The sequence below is a fragment of the Taudactylus pleione genome, unplaced genomic scaffold (genome assembly GCF_031769625.1).
Source record: "Taudactylus pleione unplaced genomic scaffold, aTauple2 ptg000746l, whole genome shotgun sequence".
NCBI classification, from domain to species: domain Eukaryota; kingdom Metazoa; phylum Chordata; class Amphibia; order Anura; family Myobatrachidae; genus Taudactylus; species Taudactylus pleione.
Window position 1 is genome coordinate 309,313 of NW_028285148.1, and position 14,043 is coordinate 323,355.

Consider the following 14,043-nt stretch of genomic DNA (forward strand, 5'->3'; position numbering starts at 1 on the left):
CCACATGTGGATCTTTAAAATGTCTCAGTGAGTAATGACTACACCTGTGCACCTGCTGGGTGACCTGGGAAACCGAGTCTCTAGGTTACATAATATGCTCCCCAACATCCGGATACTTCAGATGGGGTGTAGTTGACATCCCCGCAGTCGGGATGCTGAGGCTCAGAATGCAGGCGGCGGCGGAAACCCGACACTTTCGGAATCCCGCACAGACATCCTGACGGTAAGTACTGGGGTTAGGGGTTGGAGGTTTAGGGGTAGGGTTCGGGTACTTACCGGCAGGGGTTGGCATTCTAACCCTGGACCGTATTGAATTAGCAGTTTTAAAAAATGTTTAAAAAAAGCCACGTGCGATGTTTAAAACACTTGTCGCCTCCATATGTATCCCCGAAAAAACAGACCCAATACTTCAAATCCATGTTCAAAGTTTTATTTCCCAAAATTTGTGCAGTTGTTTTTCGACAAAGTACACAACTTACAAAAAATTTGGTGGAAGTGTATTATTAGGGGGGTGTCCAAATGGTTCTGAAAGAAATCACCACATTTTTAGGCAAAAATAGGGATTTTGCATTTTTTTTTCTCCAGGTCTGAGATCTTGAAGGATCTGGTCTGACCATAAACTCATTGCGGTGGTGCCGAGCTGGAAGACCCAGGACCTCATTGCTTTATACGAGCCGGCCCACCACAACACCCATTTATGGTGAGAGAGATAAGGACTATATGGTGTTTCTCCTTACGATCTTGCCTTTGATCAAATCCCTGATTCTATATATTTTGTATATATGTATTGTAAATGTATACTTCATGTCCACAAGTTTGTATTTTATAACCAGTGGAATAAATATCTGTCTATTCATATGAATACGCCTCGAGAGATACGTATATAAGTTTTGTAGAGCTCACATCTCTGTAAAGCGCCGTTCACTATACGTAAATTCTTTTATGTGACTGTAATTTGGTGGAGATGGTGTTACCCCCATTGTATACGTGAGGCAGCTGGTTTTATATTTGCTGCACAGCGAAGGGTGATATAAAAATTTTCTGTCACTGATCTTAGGGGGTCATTCAGACCCACTCGCAAGCGGCAGTACGCTCGCAAGTGGGTCGATGTTCCCCACTGCGCATGCGCACGACGGAGGGAGCTCCGTCATGCGCATGCGCGAGACCCGGACTGCGACAGCCAAGCTGTCGCTCTGGTTCTCGCACCAAAGGGGGCGTGCTGTCAATTCTGACTGACAGCACGCCCCCTTTGGTGGGCGTGCCGGGGGCGTGCCTGCCAGACAGAGGCGTTCCCATGGGAACGCCTACCGTCTGAAGCCGGCCCCACTGACATCACTAGTGATGTCAGTAGGAGAGATTTTGGCTCTGATAGAGCCAAAATCACTCCAGGACTTGTGGCAGGGAGACCCTACCGCAGGGTCTCCGTCGCAAGTCCGATGGTCAAGACCATAGCGACCATCTTTTTGGACGCTCGTATATGCAGTGGGTGGTCACCCACAGCTATACGAGCGTCCAGGAGGACGCTCCATTTTAGTGGAGGAGGGCCCTGATTCAGAGAAAGCGCTCTGGTCAGAGCGTCCGGCTCTGAATCAGGCCCTTAGATTGCAAGCTCCTCGGGGCAGAGCTATTTCATTGTTCTGTTTTATGTTAACGTATGTCATTTGTTTGCATTATGATGTACTAAATGTACAGTGTTCTGCAATATGCTGGAACTTTATAAATGAAAGATTATGATAATTATACTAAATACACACCCACTACACCCTGCTGCTTCATACATCACTCCAGGGCAATAGCAGGACTCACTGCCGCCTTGTGCCGGCCCCGCCCCCTAACATGTTACATCCCGTGAGGGGGCGGAGCAGGCAGCAGCAGAAAGGGCGGACCTGTCCGGACGCTCTACACACTGGAAGTTTGCATGACCTAGCTGCACTACTGACGGCAGGCTGCCGCTCCTGACACCCTGCTAGCCAGATGCAGGAGCCGTAGATCAGCAACGCTGACTGCATTGGCGAGTCAAGGGACGGGCAAGTAGGGCTATTGCCCAGGGAGTTGCCGCCTGAAAGAACAGCTGCAGTCATCCCACTGGCCCCATCTAATCTAACGAAACCTGCCCTCTCTATGCCGGCGGCGGCCACCATCGCCACGCCCACTCTTGCCTGTTGCCGGGACTCGTGGACAAGAGCGGAATCCCCAATCTCCCAGCAACCCTCCCGGAATGCCAGTGCCTGGCGTAATGTCGTCGCTCATGGCATTCTGGGAGCGGCCACGGAAGACAGAAGATGATGGAGCAGCACAAGGAGGAGGGACCCGACTGCCCCACCGGGAAACGGAGCCCCCTCCCCTGGCAAATGGTGCCCCACCGTGCAACGTGCAGCCGTGCAATTACTATTTAATTAATTAATTTATTTGGCAGCCATGGCCAAGGATGCTCTCGCCCTGAGTTCTACTAACACTAGAACCGGCCCTGACTGCCTGCACCCTGGGTAACGGCACCGCTCGCACACCCCGCCCTACTGCCCTGCGGACCAGCTGAAAATGTTGGCTGCCCTCCACTCTAAATACCCGTTGTCTTATTTCTTGTTACCTTGGTTGAGGACACCGAGTGACACGACCTCTCCAGTGTTTGACCATCGCTGCCACCACGACAAGACTTTGGCAATAGCGTTAGCAGCTGACAGGCCGGAGCGATGCCGCCTTCGTCTCTGCCACTCTGCGACAAGGTCGTTCTTTATCCAATTTCTGCCAGCGAGTTAGACAAACGTTATGCTGCTTAATATACAGGAACCATACAAACAACATGGTGCACTCTATTTTATTACACAGTGGACCTAAACACATGACATGAGAGCAGATGTGAATGTTCCTTGGAAGGAGACGAGTCGTGCTTTGGACACACATGCATGGGAATGGGGGCAGTGTTTATAGCACGCCCTTTTACTTAATGTCCTCCCACAGCAGACACCCCAGCAACTTGGATCTATTTCCCAACATCTCCCAATGTCTGAACAAATGATGTATAAAAACACCTTATTATATTTACTGCACTTTGTATCTTGGGTGCGAATTAACAGATAGACAGTAAAACGGTAGACAATGTCTAGATCAGCGGTCCCCAAACCCTGGGGTGCCTCAGGACATTTGCAGGGGTGCCTCAGGTTGGTGGTCCAGCACCAAATCTAATTATTTATGGTCAATGTAATGTACATATGTGGACAAACAGAAGCACAAACCTGTCCCCCGCCACATAACTGACCCTGAGGATGACCGGTCAGCACAATATACTTCACTTTACTACATTTTGTGTGAATTTCTCAATAGCACACTTTTGGCTTAGGGGTGACGTGAAAACAATGCTGATACTCTAGGGCACCGTGGTTCAAAAAAGTTTGGGAGACCTCTGGTCTACGTAGATAGACATCAGATGTTAGACAGTCAATAGGTCGACTGGGACAAAAGGTCGATATGGTCAAAAGGTCGACATGGAAATGATCGACACAAAAATGGTTGATACATGTTTTTTGTTTTTTAGCCTTAATCTTCATCCTAACCCTAACCATCCCTTAAAGTGCCTAACCCTAAACCTCCGGTAGGTGCATTGCATGCGCATTGTCATATTACATGCATGCGCAATAGCAAATAATCGCTCGGTCTGCGTATATATCGGCATTGCATTCCCTGCATCAGGCCGTCAGTACACTATTAGTGAATTATACGTCCCCTGCATCAGGCCGTCAGTACACTATTAGTGAATTATATGTCTCCTGCATCAGGCCGTTAGTACACTATTAGTCAATTATGCGTCCCCTGCATCAGGCCGTCAGTACACTATTAGTGAATTATGCGTCCCCTGCATCAGGCCGTCAGTACACTATTAGTGAATTATGCGTCTCCTGCATCAGGCCGTCAGTACACTATTAGTGAATTATGCGTCCCCTGCATCAGGCCGTCAGTACACTATTAGTGAATTATGCGTCTCCTGCATCAGGCCGTCAGTACACTATTAGTGAATTATGCGTCTCCTGCATCATGCCGTTAGTACACTATTAGAGAATTATACGTCCCCTGCATCAGGCCGTCAGTACACTATTAGTGAATTATGCGTCCCCTGCATCAGGCCGTCAGTACACTATTAGTGAATTATGCGTCCCCTGCATCAGGCCGTCAGTACACTATTAGTGAATTATGCGTCCCCTGCATCAGGCCGTCAGTACACTATTAGTGAATTATGCGTCCCCTGCATCAGGCCGTCAGTACACTATTAGTGAATTATGCGTTCCCTGCATCAGGCCGTCAGTACACTATTAGTGAATTATGCGTCCCCTGCATCAGGCCGTCAGTACACTATTAGTGATTTATGCGTCCCCTGCATCAGGCTGTTAGTACACTATTAGTGAATTATACGTTCCCTGTATCAGGCCGTCAGTACACTATTAGTGAATTATATGTTCCCTGCATCAGGCCGTCAGTACACTATTAGTGAATTATGCGTCCCCTGCATCAGGCCGTCAGTACACTATTAGTGAATTATACGTTCCCTGCATCAGGCCGTCAGTACACTATTAGTGAATTATACGTTCCCTGTATCAGGCCGTCAGTACACTATTAGTGAATTATATGTTCCCTGCATCAGGCCGTCAGTACACTATTAGTGAATTATGTGTCCCCTGCATCAGGCTGTCAGTACACTATTAGTGAATTATGCGTCCCCTGCATCAGGCCGTCAGTACACTATTAGTGAATTATGCGTCCCCTGCATCAGGCCGTCAGTACACTATTAGTGAATTATATGTCCCCTGCATCAGGCTGTTAGTACACTATTAGTGAATTATACGTCCCCTGCATCAGGCTGTTAGTACACTATTAGTGAATTATGCGTCCCCTGCATCAGGCCGTCAGTACACTATTAGTGAATTATGCGTCCCCTGCATCAGGCCATCAGTACACTATTAGTGAATTATGTGTCCCCTGCATCAGGCCGTCAGTACACTATTAGTGAATTATATGTCCCCTGCATCAGGCAGTCAGTACACTATTAGTGATTTATGTGTCCCCTGCATCAGGCCGTCAGTACACGATTAGTGAATTATATGTCCCCTGCATCAGGCTGTTAGTACACTATTAGTGAATTATATGTCCCCTGCATCAGGCAGTCAGTACACTATTAGTGATTTATGCGTCCCCTGCATCAGGCAGTCAGTACACTATTAGTGAATTATGCGTCCCCTGCATCAGGCCGTCAGTACACTATTAGTGAATTATATGTCCCCTGCATCAGGCTGTTAGTACACTATTAGTGAATTATATGTCCCCTGCATCAGGCAGTCAGTACACTATTAGTGATTTATGCGTCCCCTGCATCAGGCCGTCAGTACACTATTAGTGAATTATGCGTCCCCTGCATCAGGCCGTCAGTACACTATTAGTGAATTATGCGTCCCCTGCATCAGGCCGTCAGTACACTATTAGTGAATTAAGACACAAATATCTGCAAAAAAGTACTGAAGCCGAGGAATCGTTACCTGCGGCTGGGGGCACCTAAGTCACCCCAGACATCCTGGATAACAAATGATAGGTGTATACTGAACCTTAGGAAAGAAGTAAAAAACATGTTTTGGGTCTCGAGCCAATAGTTACTGTAGCTCTAACCAGAGTCCGAGAATCTTTTTGGGGGTGTCCCTTGATTGTCATTTTCTGTATGCAGTGTATGTACAGTGCGTCCGGAAAGTATTCACAGCGCTTCACTTTTTCCACATTTTGTTACGTTACAGCCTTATTTCAAAATGGAATAAATTCTTTTTTATCCTCACAATTCTACACACAATACCCCATAATGACAACGTGTAAAGTTTTTGAGGGTTTTGCAAATTTAATAAGAAAAAACACTTAAGCTGCATACACACACAACGATTTTGTTACCAACGATTTTATGAACGATTATCTGTCAGATTTTTAAAAGTGTAATGAACAATTTTTTTGAACTACAAACGATTTTTGCATATTAACTCAATGGAAATCGTTGAGTTGACAAGTCTGACTGATCTACAAACTACAAACGTGAATGCGCATGAACGATAATCGTTCATCGTTTGACTCAGAAAGTGAACGATTCTTTCAAACGATTATTGTTAAACGATATCGTTTAATGATAATTGTTCAAAAAATCGTTGTCATTTCTTAAGCTACATACATGCACATGTACATAAGTATTCACAGCCTTTGCCATGAAGATCAAAATTGAGCTCAGGTGCATCCTGTTTCCACTGATCATCCTTTAGATGTTCCTACAGGAGTCCACCTGTGGTAAATTCAGTTGATTGGACATGATTTGGAAAGGCATACACCTGTCTATATAAGGTCCAACACTTGACAGTGCATGTCAGAGCACAAACCAAGCATGAAGTCCAAGGAATTGTCTGTATAACTCCGAGGCAGGATTGTCTCGAGGCACAAATCTGGGGAAGGGTACAGAAAAATATCTGCTGCTTTGAAGGTCCCAATGAGCACAGTGGCCTCCATCATCCGTAAATGGAAGGAGTTCGGAACCACCAGGACTCTACCTAGAGTTGGCAGGCCGTCTAATATGAGCGATCGGGGGAGAAGTGCCCTAGTCAGGGAGGTTACCAAGAACCCGATGGTCACTCTGTCAGAGCTACAGCATTCCTCTGTGGAGAGAGGAGAACCTTCCAGAAGGACAACCATCTCTGCAGCAATCCACCAATCAGGCCTGTATGGTAGAGTGGCCAGACGGTAGCACACCTGGAGTTTGCCAAAATGAACCTGAAGGACTCTCTGGTCTGATGAGACAAAGATTGAACTGTTTGGCGTGAATGCCAGGGGTTATGTTTGGAGCAAACCAGGTACCGCTCATCACCAGGCTAATACCATCCCTACAGTGAAACATGGTGGAGGCAGCATCATTCTGTAGGGATGTTTTTCAGCGGCAGGAACTGGGAGACTAGTCAGGATAGAGGGAAAGATGAATGCAACAATGTACAGAGACATCCTGGATGAAAACCTGCTCCAGATCGCTCTTGACCTCAGACTGGGATGACGGTTCATCTTTCAGCAGGACAAAGGGCCTGATTCAGACCCGGTTGCAAGCGCTGAGCGCTCGCAACCTGGTCGATGTTGGCCCACAGCACATGCGCACGACGGAGCCAGCTCCGTCGTGCGCTTGTGCGAGACCCGGCTAGCGACGGGCACTCTGTCGCTCCGGGTCTCGCAACAAAGGGGGCGAGCTGTCAGCTTGCCCCCTTTGGTGGGCGGGTCGGGGGAGTGGCTGCCCAAACGGAGGCATTCCCATGAGAACGCCTGTCGTTTGGGGGCGGCCCCACTGACATCACAAGTGATGTCAGTGGAGAGCTTCCGGCTCTGTTAGAGCCTAAAGCTCTATGGGGGTTGCGGCCACGAGACCCTACCACAAGAGTCTCGTTGCAAGCCCGATGGTCAAGACCATCGCGGCCATCATCATGGCCGCTCGCTGTAGTTGTGGGTGGTCAGAGCGACCGGGTCTGAATCAGGCCCAAAGACCCTAAGCACACAGCAAAAATATCAAAGTAGTGGCTTCAGGACAACTCTGTGAATGTCCTTGAGTGGCCCAGCCAGGGCCCAGACTTGAATCCCATTGAACATCTCTGGAGAGATCTGAAAATGGCTGTGCACCTACGCTTCCCATCCAACCGGATGGAGCTTGAGAGGTGCTGCAAAGAGGAATGGGCGAAACTGCCCAAAGATAGGTGTGCCAAGCTTGTGGCATCATATTCAAAAAGACTTGAGGCTGTAATTGCTGCCAAAGGTGCATCAACAAAGTATTGAGCAAAGGCTGTGATTACTTATGTACATGTGATTTCTTAGTTTTTTATTATTAATTTTGCAAAAATCGCAAAAAAAAAACTTTTTACACATTGTCATTATGGGGTATTGTGTGTAGAATTGTGAGGATAAAAAAGAATTTATTCCATTTTGGAATAAGGCTGTAACATAACAAAATGTGGGAAAAGTGAAGCGTTGTGAATACTTTCCGGATGCACTGTAAGTAATTTATTACTTCTTCCTGGGTCCAGAACACACCACCCCCAGGCTGTCACTGCCCTACATTCTAGTCTTTAGAATCCAATTTTCAAAAAACATCATAATATCCAAAACCACATTCAGTTAGGCTGGAACGATGCCTGGGAAACGTTAACGAAATAGGGTTCACAGCACATAATCTTAATAGATAATATGTAGTGTAAAATCAAACGTAACAAATGTAACACGTTACATACCGGTCATATATCACAGTCAGCAATGGGCGCGAGAAGGAAGAGGGTCCCCAAATGGAACTATCCAATTTGTACACTTTTGCTTGGTGAAGATCGAGCAGGTTATTGCCACTAATGTTGCCCCAGATGATCACATCCGTTACAGCTGCCAGAAACAGGGAATAATATACAAAATAACATTCTGAATCCAGCAACTTACAAATCTCTTTGTATCACTGGGAGGCAGGTGAAGGTCCTGCTTAGTTTGGCAGAGACTATCCCTATTCGGGTAACACGGAACTAACACACGCAAATAATAAAAGCATTATTATTATATAAGGACATTTTAAGTTACATACTGTATAAAGGTAATTACTGGAATGTACACGGCGCAGTCTGTGCTCTGGTAAATGCTGCATAAGGTGGCGCAGGGAAGGCGCCAGGGACGGTGATTAAGCGATCAGGGCTGAGCCATCGTTTTTTGGTGATGTCAGGAACCGCCATGCTTGCTCACCCCATTCGCAGTATGCACGGCACTGGTGCACTGTTTGTCCTGGTCATATGGGGCCTATTTAATAATGCAGATTTGTGGGATATCCCCCCAAATAACACCCATTTTCAGGGGGCACCCGCAAATTTTAAGTAGAAAGTATTTTGGGCACAGTGTACATATATGGGAATATTTATTAATTATAGGATCTTAGACCTGATCATTATAATTTCTTATCAACGCTATTCACGGCAATAAGTAATTAAGATTCGCCAGGATGTATTAAAAAAATACATGCACGTACAGGGGCTCCGAGAGGGACCTGTCCCTGTAATTTGTTGGAAATAGAGTGATTGCTGGTGTGACCACTTCGCTTCTCTACCGGTACTCTGCAACGCCACTGAGCAGGCACGGCCTATTGACTGCTTAGTACGATAGACGACGGTAAAAACATTCAAGGAACACAGGAAAATCAGTGCTGTGGATTTTGTTAGGGTCTGATTTCAGTAGCTAGATTGACTACAACGTGTTCTTGTGCCCAATGAGGAACAGGAGTACACCGATGAGGCTTTAGGTTAATAAACATGTTATATACGCACCTGATGAATTTATACTCAGCTTCTTTGCTATCTGAGCTTTAGCCTCAAACTCCAGCTGTGTGGGTAGGGCCACTATGTTGCGCTGGTTGATGGATGGCGCGTTTCCTAGGATTATTAGGGCCTGGAGATTTGTGTACGTGCTCCCTGATACAATCACTTTCACCTCCTTCTTGGCATTCTGGTTAATGCGAGTACCGTAGTGGACACACTGTTCTGTGATCAACTTAATATTATTATCCGGGGATTGATCCCCTTTGGCAAGGACGTCATCGAGGACAATGACGAAGTCTGCTTGGAGAAACGCGTCGTCAGCCATTGTGTGCAATGTCACTTTCCGTAAACAGGGGGAAGCTAAGTCTTCAGCCTCCATTTTCAATCCTTGCAGAGCGTTTTCCGAGTGACTGTTGTCCAGCAAATGTAACCAAATATCTGTTTTCATACCAAAGACTTCACCACTGGCCAGCATAGGAATTAAGCTGTAGCAAGCCGGCATCGATGCACTAAAGAAATATATTATACGTCACAAATGTACTGAAATTCAAAATGTTCAATTTCATTTTAAATAAATGTTTATCTATGTGTAAGTACAACAAATTATGAAGAACATGGTTTAGAACGTAAGATGCACTGCTTGCTTATATGTAAAGACGCTATTCCTGGGAAAGTACCGCCATCTTCCCTGCATTCTCAGGCGCACCTCTGCAAACTGCAGCACACAGAGCCACCAAACAGAGTTCTGCGCTGCGTCTCAACCACTTTACACATCGTATGCGACTTCCAATAAACTAGTACATGGGGTTTTTTTGCTCCCTGCTTAAACAAAATATCACTACAACATAAAGTCTGATAATCTGTTTGCTGCCATACCCAGTGATCCAGACATGCAGAGGACTAAACAGCCGCTCAATATCAGCCTCCTCGTTTTGTAAGTCATTGTAGGCTCCAGCGTTCTCCGCAGCAATATCCTTCATTACACCACTCAACATGCCCGAAGTTACATTGTAATATTCCTGAAAGACAGGGTAATACAACTAATCAGAGCAAATAACTTATAAAGAGGGATTATCCACAAAGCAAAATAAATGTAATCTCAGATGTCAAACACAAAGACAAGATCCCCAAGCGCCATCCTCTACGCTCCCTGTGGGGGGCACGGCTACAGAATTTTAAAGGAAGGGAACACAATGGGAAAAGTCATTTTTAATAGTGAAGCACAGAGAGCATCTTATTGTATATTTACTAGGAATACAAATAATGTAGTATACTAATAATAATTAAATGGTAAAATAATGTGATAACAGTAGGCAATCCAGACTGAAAGGCAATCAGGACCGATAGGCAATCAGGACCGATAGGAAATCAGGACCGATAGGAAATCAGGACCGATAGGCAATCAGGACCGATAGGCAATCAGGACTAGTAGGTAATTAGGACCGATAGGCAATCAGGACTGGTAAGCAATTAGGACCGATGGCAATCAGGACTAGTAGGCAATTAGGACTAGTAGGCAAACAGGACTGGTAGGTAATCAACGCATGCGCAGAAGCCAATTTACACATTTTTTTGCCTAATTCTGAGTCGGCCGGAACTAAGGCGGATCTGTCTTTGTATGAAATGGGTGTTTCGGGGAGAGAACTGAGGGTCTGATTTATTACCGTACATAACTGCGATTACGCACACAATCGGGGGCGATTGTTTCGTTCTGCGCATCATATGCATCACAGTGTGCATGCTCAAACCGGCTGAAGTGATCAGGACTGCGATCGCAGTGACTTAGCAGATCCATCGCACAGTGATTGACAGGAAGTGCCGCTTGTGGGAGGTGATTGGGGGTGGTCTGTGAAACGCAAGTGTCACCGAGCGTTCGCATGCCGTTGCAGGGGCATGTATAATATATTGATGGCCTACGCAGTCTGAGTTCTCATAGCGTGCGTGGAAGTTAGGTGAGAGCTTGTACAAGTGTGCATGAGGCTGTGATGGTACTCCATTGTTCCGATGGATTTGGAGTCTTGCTAAAAAGTACATACAGTATGTGCGCTAAGTAAAGTGGGTGTGCCTGTGTAGTGCTGCGACAGATAGCGATCGCAACGGATTAGCATTCTATAGCAGTTGAACTGCGTGCATAATCTCAACTGCATGCGGAGTTCCGATCTGCAGTAAATCAGGCCCTGAGTGGTGTCTTGTGGGAGAGTCACGGAGTGTAGCTAAAGTTCTGTACTCTTAAGATGTACAGAGCTACACTGAGAGAATGATGAGAACTGACACAGGCCCTGCTCATACAAGCTCGCAGCCGGAGCTATACACTGGGAGAGTGATGGGTAACTGACACAGGCCCTGCTCATACTAGCTCACAGCCGGAGCTATACACTGGGAGAGTGATGGGTAACTGACACAGGCCCTGCTCATACTAGCTCACAGCCAGAGCTATACACTGGGAGAGTGATGGTAACTGACACAGGCCCTGCTCATACTAGCTCACAGCCAGAGTTATACAGTGAGAGAATGATGAGAACTGACACAGGCCCTGCTCATACTAGCTCACAGCCAGAGCTATACACTGGGAGAGTGATGGGAACTGACCCAGGCCCTGCTCATAATAGCTCACAGCCAGAGCTATACACTGGGAGAGTGATGGGAACTGAAACAGGCCCTGCTCATACTAGCTCACAGCCGGAGCTATACACTGGGAGAGTGATGGGTAACTGACAGAGGCCCTGCTCATACTAGCTCACAGCCGGAGCTATACACTGGGAGAGTGATGGGAACTGACACAGGCCCTGCTCATACTAGCTCACAGCCGGAGCTATACACTGAGAGAGTGATGGGTAACTGACACAGGCCCTGCTCATACTAGCTCACAGCCGAAGCTATACATTGGGAGAGTGATGGTAACTGACACATGCCCTGCTCATACTAGCTCACAGCCGGAGCTATACACTGGGAGAGTGATGGGTAACTGACACAGGCCCTGCTCATACTAGCTCACAGCCAGAGTTATACACTGAGAGAATGATGAGAACTGACACAGGCCCTGCTCATACTAGCTCACAGCCGGAGCTATACACTGGGAGAGTGATGGGTAACTGATACAGGCCCTGCTCATACTAGCTCACAGCCAGAGTTATACAGTGAGAGAATGATGAGAACTGACACAGGCCCTGCTCATACATGCTCACAGCCAGAGCTATACACTGGGAGAGTGATGGTAACTGACACAGGCCCTGCTCATACTAGCTCACAGCCGGAGCTATACACTGGGAGAGTGATGGGTAACTGACACAGGCCCTGCTCATACTAGCTCACAGCCAGAGTTATACACTGAGAGAATGATGAGAACTGACACAGGCCCTGCTCATACTAGCTCACAGCCGGAGCTATACACTGGGAGAGTGATGGGTAACTGATACAGGCCCTGCTCATACTAGCTCACAGCTGGAGCTATACACTGGGAGAGTGATGGTAACTGACACAGGCCCTGCTCATACATGCTCACAGCCAGAGCTATACACTGGGAGAGTGATGGGTAACTGATACAGGCCCTGCTCATACTAGCTCACAGCCGGAGCTATACACTGGGAGAGTGATGGGAACTGACACAGGCCCTGCTCATACTAGCTCACAGCCAGAGTTATACACTGAGAGAATGATGAGAACTGACACAGGCCCTGCTCATACTAGCTCACAGCCGGAGCTATACACTGGGAGAGTGATGGTAACTGACAGAGGCCCTGCTCATAATAGCTCACAGCCGGAGCTATACACTGGGAGAGTGATGGGTAACTGATACAGGCCCTGCTCATACTAGCTCACAGCCGGAGCTATACACTGGGAGAGTGATGGGAACTGACACAGGCCCTGCTCATACTAGCTCACAGCCGGAGCTATACACTGAGAGAGTGATGGGTAACTGACACAGGCCCTGCTCATACTAGCTCACAGCCGAAGCTATACATTGGGAGAGTGATGGTAACTGACACATGCCCTGCTCATACATGCTCACAGCCAGAGCTATACACTGGGAGAGTGATGGTAACTGACACAGGCCCTGCTCATACTGGCTCACAGCCGGAGCTATACACTGGGAGAGTGATGGGTAACTGACACAGGCCCTGCTCATACTAGCTCACAGCCAGAGCTATACACTGGGAGAGTGATGGGTAACTGACACAGGCCCTGCTCATACTAGCTCACAGCCAGAGCTATACACTGGGAGAGTGATGGGTAACTGATACAGGCCCTGCTCATACTAGCTCACAGCTGGAGCTATACACTGGGAGAGTGATGGGTAACTGATACAGGCCCTGCTCATACAAGCTCACAGCCAGAGTTATACACTGAGAGAATGATGAGAACTGACACAGGCCCTGCTCATACTAGCTCACAGCCGGAGCTATACACTGGGAGAGTGATGGGTAACTGATACAGGCCCTGCTCATACTAGCTCACAGCTGGAGCTATACACTGGGAGAGTGATGGTAACTGACACAGGCCCTGCTCATACATGCTCACAGCCAGAGCTATACACTGGGAGAGTGATGGGTAACTGATACAGGCCCTGCTCATACAAGCTCACAGCCGGAGCTATACACTGGGAGAGTGATGGGAACTGACACAGGCCCTGCTCATACTAGCTCACAGCCAGAGTTATACACTGAGAGAATGATGAGAACTGACACAGGCCCTGCTCATACTAGCTCACAGCCGGAGC

General features: G+C 47.3%; 1 protein-coding gene across 1 annotated transcript in view; it reads right to left on the minus strand.

Annotated features, from left to right (window-relative positions):
- Positions 1 to 14,043, minus strand: part of MDH1B (malate dehydrogenase 1B) — a 96,955-nt gene that overhangs the window by 69,998 nt on the left and 12,914 nt on the right. Inside the window, exons 4-7 of the mRNA XM_088457208.1 lie at positions 10,203 to 10,345; positions 9,336 to 9,835; positions 8,271 to 8,412; positions 2,588 to 2,742 (exon numbers count right to left, since the gene is read on the minus strand). Of these exons, the coding sequence (XP_088313334.1) occupies positions 2,588 to 2,742; positions 8,271 to 8,412; positions 9,336 to 9,835; positions 10,203 to 10,345 (940 nt within the window). The remainder of the gene's footprint in view (positions 1 to 2,587; positions 2,743 to 8,270; positions 8,413 to 9,335; positions 9,836 to 10,202; positions 10,346 to 14,043) is intronic.